Below are 23715 nucleotides of genomic sequence, written 5' to 3' on the forward strand. Positions count from 1 at the left end.
TATATTGTAATTAATTTTAAATTATGATTAAATATGATTATATTATTATGTTTTGATATACTCTTATTTTATTAAATTCTTTACAAAAGTAATTTTTTTTTCCTACCAAATTATTATTATTATTATTATATCAACATATATTTATTTTATATTATAATTAGTAATATTTGATTGACATAATTACTAACTTGTTGCATGATGGAGATAGAAGAATTGATTGATAAACTCATAGTGAGTGGTAGTTGAGAGGTGGAAGTGAAGAATATATTGATAAACTCATAGTGAGGTAGTTGAGAGGTGGAAGTGAAGATATAATTAGAATTAAATAAAATAATTAAGCTTTTCTATGTTTTAATATATTCTTATTTTATTAAATTCTTTACAAAAGTAAAAAACTTTTACTACCAAATTGTTATTATTATTATATAATTATATTTTAATATTAATTATATTATAAAATAAAAAATATGATGATATAATAATAATAATAATAATAATAATAGATTTATTACTTTAGTTAAGAGTTTAATAACTTCGTAATTATCTCAATCTAATATTAATTATTATAATTAATAATTTTAGATTGAAATTACAAAGTTAACTCGTTGATGGAGATAAAGGAATTGATTGATAAACTTATACTTAGTGGTAGTTGAGAGATGGAAGTGAAGATATAATTAAAATTAAATAAAATAATTTAATTTTTTTTTTTTTTTATGCATTTAAATGTCACAAACATGTTTTTGATTATAAAGCAGTCAAAACCGGAGGCTAATCTGAAAGAAACAGAAAAAAACATTACCAGCACACACACGACACACACGTCAGCCATGTTAAATTAAATGCTTCTAATTTTTATTAACATATATTCTTGCATTCATGAATGTAATACGTCTTTCATATAATTAATAATATAAAATTAAAAAACAATAAATATCAATATGGAGGGAGACTGAAAATGCTTTTTATCCCGGAGCTTACAAATTAGATGGAAGCGACAAGTCTACCCAACAAAAATTTACAAATTGAAAGGGACGGTCCCACTTAAAAGTTTATTTAAGTCGGTACTTTCAATTCAGGATAATATCCATTAATGAAAATGACATATAATTTTCATAATACTTCCATATTTACATGAACGAGGGACACTTGAGTTTGAATGAACGTTAAGCCAAGTTCATCAGATCTTCACAATAATGATATGACACAAGGACAGTACCACATTTGTTCAAATTCAGCTTTATAGTGAGGGGGATTTTTAAAGCAACATTATGGTAATTGCTCATGGCCTCAGTAATCATATTAACGATCCGCAGCAGAGATAGAGGTAGGTGTCTGCAGGCGTTACAGTTTTAAAGAGAAAAGTCTACTCTACATTTAGTGCATGGAGGTGCTTTGACACAGAACAAAGGAAGAGAAAAAGGTCAAGTTTTGTTTCCTTTTCTTCTCCCTTGGCTGTTGATAACACCAACAATCTGGTCTGGTTGTCGAGGTAAGCAAATCAAGCTCTGTTTGTTTGATCTGCTGTAATTAAAATTCTTTCTGTTTGCATCCATATTCAAACATCAATGATCAATGAATACATCATACATATAATTTATTTACTTATCTCAGCATTGTGAAGCACATGCATTTCATGTTAGTTTTGAGTAAACTATCGTGCAGAAACCCACATGCATTTCATGTCAGCGTTGAGAAACCTACCATACAGAGACCTACATGTAGTTTTCTTCTTTGCATGGGCAGCAATCCTAATTTTCTTGCAAGAAATCTTTTATCATGATAAGTAGATGCTAGCTCAACTCTTATCTGCATTGTCTTATCTTTGACAGGTGAGATAGTATTCTGTATTTGGAGTTATTGCAGTCTTCCAGGTCACTTTAACTATCCTTTTCTCTGCCATTTTGGACTATGTGTCACATTCCATTTCCTAGTTCAATTCTCTCAGGTCCCCAGATAGCTTGTAGCTCATTTAGTTGGATTTTCCAGTGAGGATCCTCTAACAAAGAATAAGTTCTTGGTTACCCACTTGCCTAAACTGAGTTTTGCTAGGTCCATCTTTAGTTAAACCTTTGTTGGGTTTTACTTCCAATGTATTTGGTTGGAGTTTAGTTACTTTTGTACCCTACTGATTAGATCCATTGACCTACGTTGGTCATTATCTGTTTTAATTGAATGTGCTTTGGAGTCCCAATGTTATAGTCTGGTCATTCTCTATTGCAACTGAATGCACTCTGCAGTCTAATGGACTTGCTAAGGGTATTTGTTTACATTCTGTAATTACGAATTTAGATTTTTTTTTAACCTTTAGATGGGATTCATAGTTCTGTTTAGAATAATAAGGATTATTTGTCTCTTGCTACCACGAATGCAATTCTCTCAAGATTTGATTTTGAAAAAGGGCATCAGATGGTATCTATCACATTTGATTTTTCTCGTGATAATCCACTTAGTTACCCACTAACCCAAAATGAGTATATTTGTATTTTATCAGGCACAACCCACTAACTAGATTCAGTCCTTGGTTACTAATAGGTATTTCTGTCTGTGTGACTTCAATGTCTTTGTTTCTCTAGATAGCATCCCATACTGATAGTAAGCGTATTAATAATATTTGTCACGTCCCAATGGAAGTTCAACTCTTTTGAGTCCTCATTTTGAAGTTGGTCTTACGTTAGATAGGATGTTTATATTTTTTTACTGGGAAACTACTAACTCAACCTAAGTTCTTAGCTACCAAAACGAGTAATGATAAGTCCATCTATTGTGAAAGGTGTTGTGCTATGATTGTAATATATTGGTTCCTGTAGATGGGATCCCATAGTTTGTTAAGCACACCAGAGATCATTTATCACTTGCCATCAAGAGTGCGATTCTCTGAAGCCTTCTTTTGAAGTAGGGTTTTAGAAAGTATATGGTGCATTGGATTTTCTCTGTGAGGAACCAAGAACCCTGGTTCAGCCATTGGTTAACCTTACACGCTACTTTTTTTTTAAATGACTCCAAAATGATTTTGTTAAGACTATCCCTAGTTATTATCTTTCACTGTTTGCTTCCAATTTGCTTGTTGCTGATGAGAGGATCCCCTAGTTCCATCGTTAAGTTAAGGACCATCTGTTACAAATACTCTTTTTGTTGAAGGATTTCTCCCAGTATTCAGCATATTTGGATTTTCTCACTTTGATGTTTGAACACACAAGGTTGAGTCCTTGGTAATTAGCATGTTTAGATTTTCTCAGTGAGAAATTAAAAACCAGTAGTGCAGGTTATGTGTTAGTATTTAGAGCATTTGTATTCTTTTAGTGAGAACTCACTTTCCCAGGTTTAATTCTTTGGTCACACAACATGTTTATTCATTGATCCTGCAATCAATTTGATTATGCCATCTGTAGTTAACCTTTGCCTGTTTGATTTTCAGTGGAATCATTTCATCAGATGAAATCCCATTGTTCTGTTAACCAGATGAAGGATCTTGGGTCAATTGTCCCCCCTTTAGCTACCTCCAAGTTCAGGGTTCCTGGAGACGTTTATGCATATAGTATTGAGTATTAACTTCCATAATGCTTTTATGTTAGCGTGGGAACTGCTAAATTTTTCAACTTTTGTCTATGTTATTTTGTAAACCTAGTTGGAAACAATCGTTTCATTCTATGTATGTACGTGGCCAGGTGCTTTTTGATATGTAAATTGTGCCATTCTTGAATCATTTACCATGCTGGTTATTTCAAAAGAATTGCCATAGCACACAGTTCAATGGAAAGATTTGTCAAGCATCAAATTTAGTTGTTTTGTATCATCCAATTCAATAAAACTATTCTATATAGTTAGTCATCAAAGCTCAGGTACCAATTTGTTAAACCATAATCTGTTATCATACAGTGATAGATGGTGTGACTGTTGAAGAATGAACTATATGGAGGTTCAAGTCAACTGTTTAGCATGCCCCTAAAGTATTGGTCCAACTATGATAATGCTGGATGACTATTTTACATTACCAACATAATTTTAGTATGCATACTTTTACACTAACACCATAAGCTGCTTCTAGGTGTAGTCACAGGTGAGCGAGGGTGTGTTTTATACAGCCTGTTTAATTTGTTTCTCGTTTATGGTCATACTAATGTAAAATTAACATGCCTTGTAAAGATCGAAAGAATATTTTTCTCCAAATTGAATCCCTAATGAACCTACTGTGTTCAGAAATGATGCCAAACGTGTAGAGTGATTATCCTTCCTCTCAAATAGCCATTGCTGATATCAAATTATCTGCATTAAAAATCAAATATGGAGGCAAGCATCTTGCTTACCTTTCTACTATAAGTATGCTCTAAATGAGAAGTTTGCTGAATGCATTTCTAATATGCTAGTTCTTGGTCCTATAGCCTTCCATCTCTGGTGAAGCAGAAGTTGATTTATTGTTTTCTAGGACATCTTTTATTAAATGCTTTTATATGTCTTTGCATGCATGCTTATGTGGGGGTAGTGGCTGAGTGATCTTAGAAAGAGTGGGGGAGGGAGGGAGGAAGGCAGGATCATTTTGTGTTTATGTCTATATGCTTTCTTGAATGCTGATTGGTTAAATCTTGGCTGAAAATTGAATATGGTGTGTAGCAGCACAATTTGATGGTTTTAATGAAAAAGGAATGTGAATTAGTAATTTTTTAAAGCTCTTGTAATTTCATATTCTTCCTTTAGATTGACTTTGTGCAAATTTTCATAAATCATTTTTTATGACAAGCAATTTAATGAGCTTTAATCCATTATCATTTGTTTTCCCTTAGTACTAGTAATATAAGCAACTTGGCAGATTGTTCGTTGGGATCTAAGAAGTTGTATGGAACAATAATAATTGAATGTTTTCCAGGAATTTGAAATTGTGTAAGTATTTGCTATTTTGCCACAATCAAAACTACCTGTTATGCACAAGTGGAGATTGCAAAATCACAGGTATGGCCAAATTGGCATTTTAATAACCACAGTGACAAATGTATAACCATCACGACAGTTTTGTAGTCACTTGGATGGTTATGTGATCTCTAGAACAAGGTATGTGGTGGTTTTGTCATGATGTAGAGAATAGTCATGGGAAACAAAGAGAGTAGTCCCAAGAAACAAAAAGTTACGTCTTTTGGCATTGTAGATCACAAATGGAGGCTTCTAGTGCATGAGAAATACTTCTAGGAAATTTCTTGTGGGTGTGAGAAGGACATTGACTAGGAGGTTTTAGAATTGGATTGTAAGCGTCGGGGATAAAGAGGATTGGTTGGTATACCAAAGGAAGCTTGATAGTGAGCAAGGAACAAGTATTGTTGTAATCACTCTACTTGTTTTCTATCTAATGCTTTCAAATATATGAGCTATTTGGTTGCTACAAGGAGATTTTTCTTTTGTTTGGAGGTTTGGAGGATAAAATTGAGTATGGTGTATGTCTTTGCTATCTACATGAGGTGTTTCTTTCGTTTGGAGGTTTTTTGGGATAAAATTGAGTATTATGTATGCCTTTGCTACAGGGAAACTTGAGGACACGTCCTCAGCATTTTTTGGGGCATCCCTATTTTTGAAATGTGCCGAGGATGGGGGGATGCCTAAGGGACATCCTTGGGTCACCCCCAACTTAAAAAAAAACAGGGTACATCTTGGAAAATTGAGGATGTCCTTGAAAACAAAAGCGGACGGCCAACCATCTTCAAGAAAGGTGGGTACATTTGTGACATCACCCAACTGTCTCGGAGATGATTGGCCATCCCATTAGATATTGGATAAAGCAAATTGACTTCACATGCCAACAACCCCCACACCCCAACTGTCCTAAATAAGGAGGAAATGAAATGAAGCTTTCTTTGTTTTTATATTTTCATATTAAAGTTGAAAGTGAAAATTTGCAGCCTTTGAGCATTTTGTTGTCACTTTTATCCTATTTTTTAAATTCACAGGCACATTGACAGTGAATTTTGAAAGCAATTAAGTTTTGACATTTGCTAATTTTTTTTGACTCTCATGTGAACTCTCAATTCAACACAAATATATTAAGGATCTGTAATGTATATAATAAATGCTTATCCATGTTATCACAGGAATATTTGAAATTTTGCCTTTTTTTTATATAGCCATCCCTTGCCATTTCCAAAAATATGGCTTGAAAAAATGCCGTCCTTGTCCCAGAAACTTGGGTTAACATAGCTTTGCCATCCAGATGTTTATTTCTATTAAGCACAATCAAAGTCACTTCTAAGACTCTTTTAGTCATTCTATCAATATCAATTGAATTTTTTGTGATTCTTCATTTTGATGAACTGTTTGACAGAAGTTATGAATCATTTTGGTATCAGAGCAGGTTATTGATCATGGGGAAATTGAGTGGAATTGAATTGTATGATAGTGACAAGCTCTTCAGGGGATCATAATTAAATTTGCTTTCTTGAAATCATTAGATTGGAACACAGAGGTGGATCAAAGAAATAAGGATCGAAAGAGATTTGAGTGCATGACTCAACAACAAGAGCATATGACTCAACAACAGGCCCAAATTACTCAAGAATAGTCATCCAATAATTTGTTGGTGTGTGCTCCAGCCTATAAATTTGGTATTAGAGTCAATGGAGAGGAGAACAAGCATAATGAGAATTTTTGGCATGAGGAGGATGCTGAGCGGAGTGAGGTAAAATGTGAAATTACTCCATTCAAGGTTGAAACTAAAGTAGAAATCAAAAATTTTGACGGTCAAGTAAATGCAAAGACACTAGATTCTTGAATCAAGCAAATGGATGTATATTTTAATGTTTATAAAGTGAGTGAGCTAAAGGGATTTCTTTTGCTTGCCTCAAGATGAGTGTTCATGGTCTTGTATGATGGGAAAGTTACCTTGCTTCTTGTGAGAAGAAAAAGAAACTGGTAGTATGTAATTGGGAGGGTTTCAAAGATCTGCTACTTAAAAACTCTGAAACTAAGCAGAAGATCAAAGGATCAGGACGACCCTTTTAATTAGGCATGTTGTTAGAATTTCAGCTTATGGTTTCAAGACAGATTGATAGAGGCATGAATTCTGTGGGACACGCTAGAGAATGTTGGTGTCAATTGTGATTCAAGGGCTTAGTTCGACAACAGTCACATGTCTTGGATCCGAGTTATAAATTGAATGATTTGAATTTAAAATCAGATTGGGTATAAACGAATATTCTTTCTCTTGAGTAGAACCTTAAACAGTCATGGAAACTCAATGGTTAGTGAGTTTGAATGTTAAGAAGAATAAATCTAAGTTTGGAGAAGTTTCTTACAGTTGTTGAGTGCAAAACATAAATATGCTGCTGTTGTACAACTCAAACTGTCAGTATAAGTAGAAAGACTTGATGTGAACATGATATGAATAACTGTGGAAAGAATGCCACAACAGAACCCCTTCATGTTAATGCAGAACAATCTCAAGGACTTCACAAATACCCAGGAAAAATCACCTATCTTTATCTTCAAATGGACAGACAAAACCAACAAAAACAGAGAAAACAGAGGGAAAAACACCATATTTCTGGTTGATACATGATTGCATATGGGCCAGGGATGCATCTGAATCACGTGTAATAACTTTCAATGGGGTTAGGTATATGATAATTAATTTGAATTGTTGAAGTATAAGATTGTCCATGTATTGTCCAATATATATGCGTAAGTTCATTCTGACTTTCTCTTCTATAGCTGCTCCCTTGCACTCAGTTGCAGCCATAGTTAAGAACTTTTAATGGGGTAAGTACATGATGAATCATTTAAATTGTTGAAGCATAAGATTTTTCATGCTTTGGTGTTAGCTCTACTTAAGTAGCTGTTTGATGTTGAAACTGATGTTGGTGAATATGCTACAGGTGAATGCTGAGTTGCTACAAGGAGGTAAACTTGTTATCATTTGGAGGTATTCACTTTAATCGTTAGGGGGCATCCGATATGTGACAAGGTGTTATATGGAGGTCTTCACTTCAATTGTTAGGGAATATCCAGTATATGACAAGGTGTTATATGGACAAGTTTATGCTATTAAGAAATGGGGACACCACTTGTTTGGAAAAGGAACTATCCTTAAGCCATTGTAATATTTCAAGCACAAAACAAGTTGCAACAAACAACACACTATGTGTGGATGGGATTTTTGCAATAAATTCATTTTTGTGATGAAGTATAGAAAGGAAGTACCAATGTTGTGACAAGTATGTTATCTAGAACACTGGTTTGTAGACCCATATCAGCTCTCACTATGATGGATCAACATTAGCTTTTCATGAAAGAGGCCTATGAAGAAGAATATTAATAAGACTTAGGTTTTGAAGAGAAGTATAGGCAACTGCAAGGATGAGGTTGCCAAGAAGAAAGATGACTTTTGCCTCAAGGATGGGCTGTTCTATAGGTTGGGCAAGTTGTCTATGGCAAGGACACATAGGCTTCTACTCATGATGGAGGTACATACCTCCAAAGTGGCAAGTCATTTTTGCGTTGGTAATAAGGTGGCTATAATGCCACAAGATTTTTGCCCATGACATTAATGGATGGACAATTGTTTTGCGATGCTATTGTGACATCATGCTACATTGCACTCCTATGTGCACAAAGTGCCATGACTTGCAACACCAATGCATTAAACATAACAACACAAGTGGAAGACTAACTCAATCACGGGTCAAGAGAACTATAAAAAAACTACAAGGAGATAGAAATTTCCTTATCTCAGCCGCCTAGGACTAGGATGTCCATCACTTGTCATGCCAAGGATAGAATGAGAGCATGGTGTCATCAATTCTCTAAGAGACCCAAACCAACACAAACAAACATCAACCAAGATGTGGGACTGACACTAGGATCCAAGGATCACACAATTACAACTTAGAAGGATAGGGGAACTTGAGGCCTCACCTGACACACTCTAGACTAGTCTTACTAATATGAGGCATGACTCCCAACACAAAAATAGAACTCCAACCAACCTACATAGAGTACCATACCACCTCAAGTGCTAAAAGAGAAAGGCAAATGTTTAGGAACAAATCTCCTTTAGGAAATTCCTCCAAAAAAACATGGTAAGTACCCACTATCCAAAGGTTGCTCAATATAAGGTTGGGTCACCCAATATGCTAGTCTAGGTCACCTGGAAGAGGTTTGGTTGCCCAATGGGGATGCCCTTGTGTTGTGAACTTTTCACACATCGCCCCATTGCTAACGGGGACCCCCTCTTTTCCGGCTTTCTGCGTTGTTAGGTTAAGGTTTTGGCTGCTTAGTGGGCAATTTTGCGTTTCCCATGCCCGAGTCTCGGAGTTTTGATCATGCCTAGTGCCGTCTAGGGTTATTTTTGAGGTGTTAGGATCAAGTTGCTAACGTTGATATTTTAATGATCCTAAATTTTGTCTAAGTGTTAACCTTTTGAGCGTTAACGTGTTTTTAAACATGCGCATCAGTGATTTTAAAGTGCCAAGGTATTCCTAGACCATTTGGAGTTGTTTTCTCACTCCTAAGGTATTATTTAAATTGATTTTGCACTTTATCCCGATAATTTCCTAGTGTTTCGCTCATATTTTGGAAAATTTGCTTAAATCCAGTCTAAATTTGAAGTTTCTAAGTGATTTTGAGTGGTTGAATTGTCAATTTCCTAAGGGAAATCCATATTCCAAGGGTTAGAGGGTTAAATTCCATGCTAGAGGTGCTTTTCCCCTCATATTCCAGACTACCCACCCTTTTCCGCCACTCAAAATCCACACTACACATGGGTTTCCCCTGAAATCCATACTGGTTATGATTTTCCACCACTGTTTATCCATACTTGGATCGATTTTCCCCTGGAAGTGCTAAAATTTGGCTTAGTGTCAGGATTTTTCCAGACTGCCATCGATTTTCCACCAAGAGTGCAGACTATAGTGCGGACAATGTTGAGGATGATTCCATGCCTGGGTCGATTTTCCACCAGGATGTTTTGTGACAAGTTAATGCGGATTTTTGTGCAGACTCTCAGTCCATACCCAAGTCGATTTTCCACTGAGAGCATTTTGATGAGTTTGAAGTGCGGATTTTCATCCAGATAGAGGTCGATTTTCCACCAGGGAGTATTTTTTTGTAGGTAAAGTGAATTTGGAGTGTGGATTTTGTGTCCAGACTGCCATCGATTTTCCCCTGGAGTGTTTTATGTGCATTTTGATGAAATTTTGCATGGATTTTTATCCAAGCTAGGATCGATTTTCCCTTATGGGGAAATTTTTGACACTTTCATGATTTTTAAAGGGATTTTTTTAATCCCAACTAAAGTCGATTTTCCCCTGGAGGCTCAATTTGGACTTAAATCGAAATATTTAATAAGTGAGCCCCATTTAATTGTTTTTAAATGATGATTAATGATTATATTAAAATTTTAAAAGCAAAATTAAATAACTTGCAATAAACATTTAATATTTTAACCTTCTAGAAGCAAGTTAGTTTTTTTACCAAACAAGTATTTAAGCAAGTGTTTTATCCCATATTGTTTGTGTGGTGAAAGTGAGAGGTAAAAGCAATTATAAGAGAGGAGTTTTCCAACATTATTTTATTATTAAATCTGCTAGGTGTTTCCATGAAAGGTGATTTTTCTCCCTTATTGGCGAATTTTGGCAAAGTGCTGAAGTGAAGTGTTGGGTTGAGGATTCTTTTCTCCTCCATTCTTTTCCAGCTTGCTGATCCATTCCCTTGCTGCCATTGAAGACCATTTCCAGATTTTCGATTTTTCCAAGTTTGGTGATTTTTTCAAACTTGGCGATTTTTGGTGAAAGTTGGCAATTTTTGTGTTTGGAAAGTTGGCGATTTTCTCCCCCATTTTTTGCTTGTTGTTCGACTTCCATTGTTGCAGATCCAAGCTGCCATTGATGACATTTTCAGAATTAAAAAAATGGCGCTATAGTTGGAGAAATTTCGATTTTGGTTTTGGAGGGGTTTGATGCCACATTTTGGTGATTTTTCATGCATGCTTGGTGACTGCCATCATTCCCAGCTTGCTGATTCGCTTTAGATCTGAGGTTTGTCTTCAGATTTGACCTCCAGTAATGGCTGCTCATTAATTTTCAGACTTCAATTTTCATTGCCCAGCCAATTCCAACTTAGGCGATTTGCATTTGGAGGTGTTTTGTGGAGTTTTCTGTGCATTTTCAGACCATTTTATCGTTGTTGCAGGTCTGAAAACTCCATTGTTAGGCGGTTGTCCTCAAAAATTTTCATTTCCAGCCACCTAACCACTTTGACGATTTTGCTTGGAGCTGATTCCTTAGCTATTTTCCATCATTTTCAGGGATTTTTAACTACTTTGCAAAGTGTTGGTAAGTCTGAAGTAATCAATTTTAAGAGTTGTCTTCAGAAATTTATTTTTTACTAGCCACACTTACATTTTTGAATATGATTGTTTCATCATTAAAACTGATTTTTATCGAGTTCATGCACATTTTTAAAGATTACAACATGTTTTAAAAGTCTGATTTTCAGGTTGTCTTCAGAGTTGTTGACCTCCATTGTTGACTGTGGAAGGTGTCTTCAGACATACTTTGTGTGAAAACACAACCTTTCACACCTTTCCTTAGTCATCATTGATCCGGTATAATCCTTTGCATTTTAGCTTGCATATTTTCTAAGCATAAGGAGGTATTAATGAATTTTATAGAGGGTTTCCATGCCCTAGCGTTGTCACACTTTGAATCTAATTGTCAAAATTTACCAAGTGTAGAGGAAGATTTGGAAAGAAGAAGAATGGTGTCAAAATGTGAATTTCGCTCCTGACCCTTCCAAAGGGTCTAGAGCGAAATTTCTTATAGGTCTTGTCCTTGGCCAAAGTCCATAGCGAAATTTCTTAAAACACTATTTTGCTCCTTGTTTGAAGCCTAGATTTTGTCCCTATGGCGTAAGATTGATGTATTCTTGCCTTGAGAAGAGATTTGAGGCAAAGAAATGATGAAATGCAAATTTTGCTCTTGACCCTTCCAAAGGGTCCAGAGTGAAATTTCCAGGAGATCTAAAGTTTTGACTAAGTCCTTGAGCGAAACTTATTCTTAAGCATTTTTGGAGGTGAATGATTTGATCTTGGTAAGGTAAGGTTGAGAATGAAGTCTATGTGAGGTAAATTAAGCAACTTTGTGAATTTTTGCTCCTGACCCTTCCAAAGGGTCCAAAGCGAATTTCACTATAGGGCATGTCCCTGGAAAGGATCTTGAGCGAATTTCATTCTAATGCCCTCTTGTTGATGATTTAAGGTGAGAAATATCATGGTAGAACAAATATATCATGTATACTTAATCATCCTTTGTTTGTTTTGCAGATTAACAAAATCAAGATGGAGGAGGATCAGGCCAGGACAAGGAACACCTACTCAAGTTTCATCATCATTAAGGACACTTCAAATGCATGAAGGAGGACTCAAGGCGCTTTTAAGGCGTTGGAAGGCTTCAAGTGTTTGAGGAAAGCGTTAGAAGACTTCAAGTGTTCAAAGGGTCGCAAGCAATATAGCAAACTATCCTCAAAGAGATCACATGATATCAGAAGAAAGATCCTGTAAGCATTTTAAGGTGAAGTGGGCTACTAAGGAGTGATCTGACCATAAGGAGGCTTCATCAAACATATGAGAGTCAAGGGGTTACATCATTCACTAAGTACATCAAGGATGAAGGAAGATCAATCCAAGCACAAATGCAAGACAAGGTGGCATCCCAGTCATTGTTCCTCCAGTCAGATAGCTCCACCTCAACATGTCTAGATTCAATGTACCTGACTCACCAGTGATGGCACAAACTTCGAGGCACCAACCCCTAACATTTATTGGTCCACATTTATGGAATGTAATTTTCTCATTGGCTAAGGAGAGTTTCTTGTAACAAACCCTGATTAGGGTTTTCATTGTAAAATCTTGGCCATTGGTCTTAAATTGATTTGAGCCATTGAATTGTATTGAGAGCATTATAAAAGGCCCAAGCTCTTCATTTGTAAAGGTGAATAGTGAGTTAATAGTTGGTTGATAGAGGTTAATAGCTAGGAGTTAGTAGCTAGAATAGTGAATAGAATAGCAATTAGAGTAGATTAGGAAGAGAAGGCAAGAAATTGTTGCCTTGATTGTAAATGAACTCCATTTTCATTGAAGTTATGGTGAAATGTATTGTTTCTTTGCAATATGCATGGTCTCTTGTTGAATCTTCATTTTAGATTATGGTTAATTAGATTGAATGAAGGAAGTTACTGATTGCACTCGCGTGGAATCCGCCTAGTCCAAACCAATAGCCTCTTGCTAATTGTAAGGGTGCCCTTCGTGGTCAACTGGCATAAAATAAGCTTAATCTCGAGTTGTTACGCGTCTGTTGTTCATGCATTAACTTGAATGGTGATCAGTGTCTGATGGGGTAACGATTTGAACATCTTCAAATTTCCCTTAGAAGATCGCACTGAGTTGGTGTCGGATTGTTCAACCTGATGGTGAGACCCAACCCAGTAGGACTCCACCTAGTCGTTCATCCATCTTCTTGCATTCTAGGTCTTAGATTAAATTCTTCAAACCCTATATCTTTTGATATTTCTTTATCTTCCAACCAGTAGATAAGATTCAAATTCCAGCAAATTAAACGCTCAGGTAGTCGAATGTAAGTCCCCTTGTGATTCTAGCAAAATCACATCATACCACAAGAGCTTATCCACACGTAGAGATCCTACATACCAGAACCTTGGAGTTGCCTTGATTGATCCTTAGGCGAAATCTTCAGCATTCGGGGAAACTTTGTTCAAGAGAGGATAAGATACCTTGGTATTTTATTTTGTGTTCGCATGTGCATGAAAAACACATCAACATGATCCTCAACGACATTGACATTGATCTCAAGGATTGGTCCCATGTACTACATGTTTATATGAAGTATCCACATGGGCATATGGAATTGACTTGTGGGTTAATCTTTGCATGTGTTGAAATGTGCAACCCTGTTCATTTTAGTTGTTCACTTCTCATTACCTCTTGTTTTCCTTCATTTGCATTACAACTGAATGGTCATGAGAGTCCACACCACCATCAAGACCTAGAGTCTTCACAACTTAAGGCCACAGTTAAAAACTCAATATGGTCGTGGCATGGAAAATGAGGTCAAACTATGGTACACCCATGGCCATCAGATTTCCCATTTTTCTTCCATGAGGATTTTTGTTCCCACAAAATAAAACTTGAAAACAAATTGGGAATTCAAATTTCTATTTTTCAAGAAACACATTCAAAGTTGCAAATTTCAAAATTTCAATCCCTAATCAAAATTTAAATTCTAAGAATACTCTTAGAAGCTAATAAGGGCATGGAAAACCATCTTTTCCAATCACATAAATTTTCAAAATTTTCAAATCATATTTTTGGTGTAAACTAGAAATTCTAAAAAATTTAAACATGGGAATCGCTAAAGTGATTTCACACAATTCAGCAATTCTCCATACAGGTGCAATCCCAAAAGCAAAATGCAATATGCAATCACATAAGGTGGGCATGGCCAAAGCAATAAAGGCATTCACAAAGCATGGATTGAGATTCTCTCACCTTCAATCCCAACAACTTGGAGATAGAGAGGGTTTTTAGTTGATGCATCTCCACTCGATCCAAATCAGCAATCACTTTAATTCAATTCTTCAATTCCAAGCAAACAATCAAACTTCATAATCTTCCAGTCAATCTTACAAAACCTCCAAGCAAGCAAAGAGTAAGAGGAGAGCAAAAATGGTAACCAAAACAAGTCACAATAGAATACTCCAAAAAACTATAGTGCAATTTTCACTTTTTCAAAATAGGCATTTTCAATTTTATAATTTTTTGCATTCCTTTTGAAGGGAAAATACTTAATTTAATACCGTGCAACCTTCTTTTCACAAATACAATATTTGCTTATAAAATTACTTGCCTACCTACTATATTTCTTTTTAACATAAGGTAAAATTAGAAAAACATAGGCAAAACATTTACACAATATGTATCACAAATTCTGAAAAAACACAATTCCTATTTCACAACATTGCAAAGCATCAAAACAATACTCATAACTAGCAAAAAGTCATATCACAAGCACTCAAGCAATCATGGAAAATGATTAAATGCAATTAACCCAAGTCAAACAACCTCTAGAAAAAATGCTAACATGCTTTATGTGTTTTCACATGATTCAAGAATCCACCATCAACTAATTTGACTCCAGGATCACCGGGCCACATAGGACTCATCTCATAGCGCTCAAAATTGAGTAATACGGGGAAGAACACAAACATTTTACCCAAGTTGATTGTCTCCAATTAAATCACCGTTGGGGAAACTTGTGTGTGCACACTTAATGAAACATTAGGTGTGTCTACACAACACGAGATAGCGGAAGCACAATATATAGCAACCAGTGAGATTTTACGACAAGATATAAAAATCGACTTCGAACTGAAAATCATCTAACAATAGCATGATTTAGACATGCATATGCATAATAAATAATTTCAAAGTAGAACTTAATAAACTAGCCCAATCACATATCAGCGTGAAAAGAGTGAAGCTAAAAACATGGTCCAAACTCCAAACATATAAAAATCACACATGTGAATCCAAATTACATGAAAAACAGCATTGGCATGTGTGATATTAGAATCAAAACACTAAAAGAGCAACAAAATGAGGCATATGTGCCTAGGGCCTAATAATTGCTTGTTTGCAAAGGATGTTTACTGGCCTAAAATGCAAGTAGCAAGCTTTATTAACGAATTAAAGTTATTTTGCACTAGTAAATCAAGGGTTACAAAGGAAAGATGGGCAATTGCATCATCATGTAAATGACTGATTCAGTAATAGCAAGGTCAATAGGATAACAAACTCATTTTTCAATGGTCCAATAGGCAGCCATTACCTATGTTGGTGTTTGTTTCCTGCAACCCTCATTCCTAAGAAACCCGTCACAGTTGAGGTCAAGGATAGAACCTATAATATGACTTTAGAAGCTTTCAATAGATTAAGGACAAGAAATTCTAACAATAACAAGGCTTGAACAAGGCCTTCTTCACTTCGAGCTCTACCACACTCAGGAGGGTATTCCTACTTTGATCAGTATATCAGGATATTACTTGAAATCCTCGTAGATATACGGACTTACTTATTGGTAGATTTCGTCAGATAAAACAGGGGATCCTGCATGTATTTCAACACCCACATCCCTGATCCCGTAACATTTCAATACCTGACCGAGAAAACAATACACATGCAATGCCAAGAGATACTAGGGAATATCTAGCATGCACCTAAAATAAAACCCCCACTCACTCAAAAGAAAAGAAAAGAAAAGGGAGAATATAACTTAATTAAAGATTTCTGAAACACTTCCGAAGCAAGGAATACAACCAGTGCCTATCCACGGGACCAAAGTCACGCCTATTAATAGAAAATAAAACCCCATTTTGCAAAATAGTTCGAAATAGGGAATTAACACGATTCCACTTAGCTATTGCAGTCATCCATTCTTGTTAATCCTATGAGTATTTCCCAGAATCACTGTAATTAGCATATAGAATTTAATTCCCTCCTGGAGAGAAACCTACAAGCATGATCACACGTTGATATAAACATACCAAGATAAACCAATATATCCTTAACATATCAATCTAAATGAATTTTGATAATAAACAAGGAGACAAAATATGCAATTATGAAAATAATTCCTTCATTACTAATTGATTTTTTTACAACATGGAAGTTGTATCTTCCCTTCTGTAAGTGGACTCTTAAAACCCAAATAACACAGGACTGCAATTACTTGATACAATTTTCATAACCCCTATTTACAACCATGGCATTCCTTTTATATGAAAAATAAGGAATTCACAAGTTACCGGTTGTATACATTTGGAAATTTTCTTCATGACTCATCATTCTACCTATAACAAAAAATAAAATCTTCCACAGGGCAAAGAACAAACATGTGCGTCCAAAAGCATTCTGTTGCATCTTAACCATCTTTGAGCTGTACCACCAGCGCGCTGCAGATGCTTCCAAATGGAGTAATGAATTACACCACTCCATCCAACAACGTTGAAGAGGTGTCCCACCGGTAAAGAAGTTGAGCATCCCCGAAACTAGAGGAGGAGCTCATAGCCCTAGACTGGCAGCAATGAAAGTGGAAAGAGGAGCTTTCACGCGAATCTTGTCAACAAAGAAGGGGTCGCAACTTCCATAATCTTGCAACATCATACAAAAGCTGCATCTGAACTATCCACCTTCTCTAGTTGCTTTCTTCCACTCCTCTTCCACTTCATTTGAATCATTTGGTGGTGTGGGGGGAAAAACGGATAACCCTTGAAAGGTTCCTTGCGACTGAAAAGACCTTTCAAGATCCTTGTGGTCATCCGGCTTCTTTCCAAAACCCCCTTGGCCATACAACAACTCAGTAGCATGTTATCCACAGTCGGTGTGACAAAATCTACACATAATGAACGCACAATCCTGCTGCTTCACTCTTGGCATAATCACCAAACTCATCCGCACAACAACTTCCATCATCTCTTCTTGTCGAAATACAAATGTGTTGATTTTATAGAGACACTGGGTATTCCAAAAATAGCCCTACATTGTTTTTTCATGCAAACTGTCCTTTATGCTCTTTGCTTTGAAATCCCACTTCCTCTTGCCAACTGTAAACTCCAGAAAATTCGTACGCATGCAGTTCACTTCGCCGCTGTTTTGAAATCCGCATGCATACTACCAAAAAGATCTCTCACTTATCTTCCTCAGTTTATTTTTGAACAAGCAATCCGGCCATGATCTTGTTGTACTCTCCCACTGAATTCACATCTCTTTTGGTTAGGCCTTGCACTTGATTAGACATTTATCCTTCATGCCTACTTGCCTATATGACGACTGCTTTGAAAATCGAGAAACCACATCCTTTACTCGCAATCACAGAAACTTCGTCATCTACCATACCGAGCGCCTAATTTACAATTTCAAACCTTGACCGTCGATGCTACTGAAGCAACTTTAATCAAACGGCTAAAACAATTCTAAAATCCACGCAAACATCTGCTATGTGTCCGGGTCGCCATGTTTGACTTTGAAAAGTCACAAGGACTTTCTCGCATATCCACATCCTTCTCTAATCTTCATGAAACCATCATGCAAAAACACAGGGCATACATTCGTTGCCTTTGTCAATATCCGCGGGCCCGCCAATTACCTTCAATGCCAACAAAACACACACGCAGGGCCACGGGACTGGAGATGACTCAACACACCTTAGCGCTCTTTACATATCTCGCGAGCCCGCGGTCTTTAGCTTGACCATCGCAAACATTTCGTGGAAATGCGGGATCCACCAACAAGCAACCCGCAAACTCGCAGCAATCAGCTTTACTTATAGGGACAACCCTGCGGGGGCGTGGAGTCCTTCTAATAAAAAACTAATTACCAACACCCACAAGCCTGTGAAGCAGCAACAATCAAAGGTTAACAAAATGTGGGGGTACGGAATCAACTGCTGCTTGCTAAAATACAACCCGCGAGCCCACGAGTTCTAAAATGAGGAACACAAATGACTTGCGGGGAAGAGGGATAAAGAGACTTAAGGCATTAAAATGACCACATGCAACTTAAAACAAGGGGTTGAAGGGTCGTGAGATTTTGCGCTTAGGAGGTAAACTACAAAAGGGAACTTTATTAAGAAACACTATAAGAGAAAACTCTTATAATCAAAAGGAGGGGTAGAATGTCAACTCATGAGCCTTAAAATTGACAACCTACCAGCAAAAACCAAAACTACAAAATGCACAATTTTACTGTCCTAACAACCTACTTGGTCAATCGTTAGCATTTCAGGGCTTGATCATTCAGTCTCATCATGGGTAGTATCTTGAGTTCTGGTTTATGTTTTTGGTACCTACTAGACCATGGGAAAATATTTCTATGAATTTTGTAGGCGGCAGTTACCAGTAAGCAAACTTGGGAATGCTTATCTCTTTGTTGTTGTTGATAGATTGAGCAAGATATGCATATGGAGTAGCCCAATACAAAAAGACTATCCTAGGAGAGAGATAGCTGATTTGTTTTTTGCCAATGTTTGGGTGCACTGTAGGTTGCTCAAATCCATCATTCTAAATAGGGATACCTGGTTTGTTGGCAGGTTTTGATTGACTTTTTGGGAGAAAATGAATGCCAAGCTCAAAAAGCGTATTGCTTTCCATCCCCAAATAGATGGACAATTAATGTTTGTAATTGGTATGTTGGTGAATCTCATAAGATGGTGTAACAGCAGATGCCCAAAGGCATGGTATGAAACTTTACCATATAAATGAGATTCATGCAATACATTAATCCTTTCCTCTACCAATTAGTCATCCTTCATATAATGTTTGGGATATTTGCCTATTGATCTACTTGATGTTGCACTAGGACAATAGGATGGGCAAGGAGGATTGAATTTGGAAGTGGCAAGAACAAAAAAGTTTGAAAGGATTTGTAAGATGAAGTACAAAATGAGGCATGGTTAGCATCGTGTGGAACATCATCTCAAAGTAGGAGATAATATGTGGCTGTCCTTATGCAAATATTGGTTGCACGGACAAACCAAGCAGACCAGACCTGTAAGGTATGGACCATTCACTATCTTAGAGGTAGAAATAATGCTCTTGGATTGGACCTGCCTTCTTTCATGAGGTTAGACTCGATGATCAATTGCAAATACTTACAGTTGTATGAAAATTCCATGTTGGATGAAGAAGAAGATCTTGTACTAACCTCACTAGATGACTTTGTCAATGACAAGTATGCGATTCTTTTAGAGGATGTGGTGCTGCAGCAGTAGAGATGGAGACCAGAAAAGGAGTCTAAGAGTCTTGGCAAGTGGGACTCGAACTAAATCAAATAATAAAGCAACCTTGGTTGCACTCCAAGTAGAGAGTGGGGAAGTTGGTTCCTCACCTAGTGTATCGTTGCTTTGTTTTTATTCTATTTTCTGTTTATTTATAAAATTGAAGACATTCATTTTAAAATGATTTGATTGTTTTTATTTTTTTTTGAAATGTCATTATTTTTAAATATTTAATTTATATTTTAAACTTATTAATATATAAAATTTAACATATTTAAAATGAAGTTTTAAGCTTGTTGTTCATGGCATAGCGTGATGGTTAAATTGTGGCATTTTGTTGAAGCCACCAAGGTTCAAACTCCCATTGGACCATTGTGATCATGGGAATTTTGCCCTCTTGATTTATTATGCTTGTGGGTTTGAACCTTCACGTTGATGTTGTTGGTGTTCATGCCAAGTGATTTAGTGCTCTAAACTCTTGTTGGACTAGTGTGCTCGTGGATTTTATGTCCTTGCTAGGCTACTATGCTTGCGGGTTTGACTATTCATGTTAATGATGCACATTCATGTCAAGGATTAGGTCTTCTGGTTTGTGGCACCTCTCGTGGCTTGGGCCAAACTAAAAATATTCCTGTCTAACCAATAAAAAAAGAATTTTTAAGCTTATTTATGTTTTAATGTTTTAAAATTTATTATAATATATTTAAAATTTAAATATAATATTATATATTAAAAGAATGCAAATTTATGAGTCAAATTTAATCACAATTTGTTTTTTTGAATTTTTATATCTGCTGAATAAATCCGAATTTTATCATTGCCAAACACAAATATTGTGAAATAGCTTTTTAGTACATTAATATACATATAAATTTATACAGGAGGAATAGTGTGATAAAAAAATCATGAGTATGTGCTAAGGCAACATAGGTACATTATACAAAGACATGTCAAGATCATTGGGAAAAGAATAACAAGGAAACTCATGTATATCTTGAATTTCATCGACTCATCTGAATAATTTTAGACCATTTCTTAAAAACATAGTGTGTGAGGTAGTTGTAAAATGCTCATCTCCATGGAGTCTGTTAACTGTCAATAAATCTAATAATGACTTTGACTGTCAGAAGCTTCTCTTATTGTCTTAGCTAACTATAACTATCAGGCTTACATTCTTTGTATTAACCTGTCATTCATGGTCCAGCGTTAACAAAAATACATCACAGTACAGTCCGTGGGACAGTAAAAAGTTTAGAGAAAACCCACTATTGCAAGTAAAATTCTGCTCAATAGAGAGAAGGGAGAGAGACACAAATTTAAAATTAAAATTACCTGTATGTTAATAGATTATCTGTATTTTCTTTCTTCCATTGATTGGAATTCATGAAAACATGTTAAGACATGGGCTGTGTGCCACTATACTACACAAACACATTTTTATCTGAGACATTTAAATTGGTTGTTCATGGTGCACATTTTACTGATAACTAATTTTTCTACAAACAACAGGTAATGCACAGAAGTTGTAATCCTAAAAGGCAACATTTTCTTTAACCAAGACTTTATCAAGTTATTGACATGCTAATGTCTACATGGAATGGACGGTTACATCCCATTGTTGCATGAGCATATCTATAGTTACACCACGAAATACCTAGCTTGTCAAGTTTCATTTCAAAGCATACACCATTTCTTTGATGCATTTTCAGCAGTATTATTGTTGATTTACTTTTTATGATAATTTGAATTATTATGTTTAGTATGCTTGCATGGCTTCTTTGATTGTCCACATTGTTTACATCTATTGTTACATCTCAATCATCAAACTGAACTTTATAATTGCTGGAAAATAATGTTTACAGTTTGGAGTGCCTGTAGATGATACATAAGTAGAGTTTGCTTTGGGAATTTTACTGGAGGCAATTCCTATTTTCATGTCCGAGTATTTTGCTACAATACACTTAAGACATTTCTTGATTGCCAGTGATGCAAATTCACTTATCTGCTATATGTAAATGTTGATTTCAGATGTCTTCACAATCGCATGGATCTGAACAAGGTGAAAATGCAGAGAGAAATTCTACAGCTCTTAATAAAGAAGTACAGCAACCATGGTGGGCTTCATTTAGGACATTTATGCAGGAAGTTTATGTTTATGGAATTGTAGTTGGGTATTGCGTTTCGGCATCCTTATTATCGATTATCAACAAGTGGGCAATTATGAAGTTCCCGTTTCCTGGTTCTTTGACAGCTCTGCAGTATTTTTCGAGTGTATCAGCAGTAGTTCTTCTTGGTTGGTTTAAAGTTTTGGAGCATGATAAACTTGATCTTCAAATCATGTGGAGGTTTTTACCTTCTGCAATGGTCTTCTACTTGTCACTGTTCACAAATAGTGAATTATTGCTCCATGCAAATGTTGATACATTTATTGTATTTAGATCTGTAGTCCCAATCTTTGTAGCCATTGGTGAAACTCTCTACTTGAAGCAGCCTTGGCCTCGCATTAAAACATGGTGTGCTCTGGCTATTATCTTTGTGGGTGGCTTACTTTATGTTCTAACTGATTATCATCTCACTGTAACTGCCTATAGCTGGGCATTGGCCTACTTGATGAGTATGTCCATAGATTTTGTTTATATCAAGCATGTGGTCATGACAATTGGGTTGAATACTTGGGGTCTGGTGTTGTACAATAATTTGGAGGCATTGCTTCTCTTCCCATTTGAACTAATCATCATGGGGGAGTTTCAGCAATTGAAACATGTTAGCTCGCGGAAGTCAAGTTTCTGTTCTCTTGAAGTTTTATTGCCAGTTGGGCTATCCTGTTTGTTTGGATTATCCATATCGTTTTTTGGATTTTCCTGTCGCAAGAGTATATCTGCAACAGGTTTCACTGTCCTAGGTGTTGTGAACAAGCTGCTTACAGTAGCCATCAATTTGGTAATTTGGGATAAGCATGCAACTATTGTGGGGACAGTGGGAATGTTGATCTGTATGCTTGGAGGAATATTTTACCAGCAGTCAACTACAAAGCCTCGATGTATCCCTTCTGATCCCGTTCCCAACGATGAGGAAAAGGTACTTCTAAAGCTACCATCCTCAGAGTTGGAAGCTTCTGCAAAGCAGGCTGTTGCAAAAGAAACTTGAGTCACATTTTACTATGTACAAAGGTTCAGATTATGATTAATATTTTTTGTAGTGGACTTTTACAGAAAATTCCTAGTTATATATAATTGTTGACCAATGTAAAACGTGAAGAGATCTGTAACGAATTTCTTCCATTGAAAAAGTGTCACAGCTTCTGCATTTTTGAACAATGCAGCATGTACTGCTGTTTAACCTTTTTTTTAAAGATAAAGTTAAATGCTTGTTCAAGATGTGAACAAACCTCCCACAAGATCTAATTGAAAGTAGTTTACCACAGAGATTGTTATGTTGTAATGTCTTTACAGACAAACCAGATTCTGCTTCACCAAATGATTTGTTTTTATCAGTGAGTGAAAGATGATGCAGTTGGATTTGGCAATTTTCATCTCAATTCAATGGGAGAAAGAGGCTTCATTTTGGTGAAGTGTGCAGTAAAAGCATATTCATCCCATTCATATGTTGCAAATTCAAACTAATTATTTATTTGTGAGTTCTGATTTCTTTACTGTTACGTGACAAGGGAATCACTATACTACAAAATTACAAACTACAAAGCTTGTGCTCTATGCAGCATCTCCTATTAGTACTTGTGAATACGCCACTAAGGCAAATGACTTTATTAATGTACATTTCACATTCTTAGGAAGGTATGTGTTTAGTTGTATAATCATATGCTGCAAACTGAAATTGGCTTCTGCTTGTGTTATTTGACACGCAATTGTTGAATAGCAGTAATTTATGAACT

The 23715-nt window shown here is 36.0% G+C and overlaps 1 protein-coding gene across 1 annotated transcript; it reads left to right on the top strand.

The window, feature by feature from the left end:
- The first annotated feature begins 1132 nt into the window (after window positions 1-1132).
- On the top strand, window positions 1133-23349 carry LOC131068613 (GDP-mannose transporter GONST3). Its single transcript, XM_058003843.2, has 2 exons — window positions 1133-1492; window positions 21852-23349. The coding sequence occupies exon 2, from the start codon at window positions 21852-21854 to the stop codon at window positions 22968-22970; it is 1119 nt and encodes a 372-aa protein (XP_057859826.1). The 5' UTR covers window positions 1133-1492; the 3' UTR covers window positions 22971-23349.
- Window positions 23350-23715: the final 366 nt, after the last annotated feature.

The sequence above is a fragment of the Cryptomeria japonica genome, chromosome 3, assembly GCF_030272615.1.
Source record: "Cryptomeria japonica chromosome 3, Sugi_1.0, whole genome shotgun sequence".
Classification (NCBI taxonomy): Eukaryota; Viridiplantae; Streptophyta; class Pinopsida; order Cupressales; family Cupressaceae; genus Cryptomeria; species Cryptomeria japonica.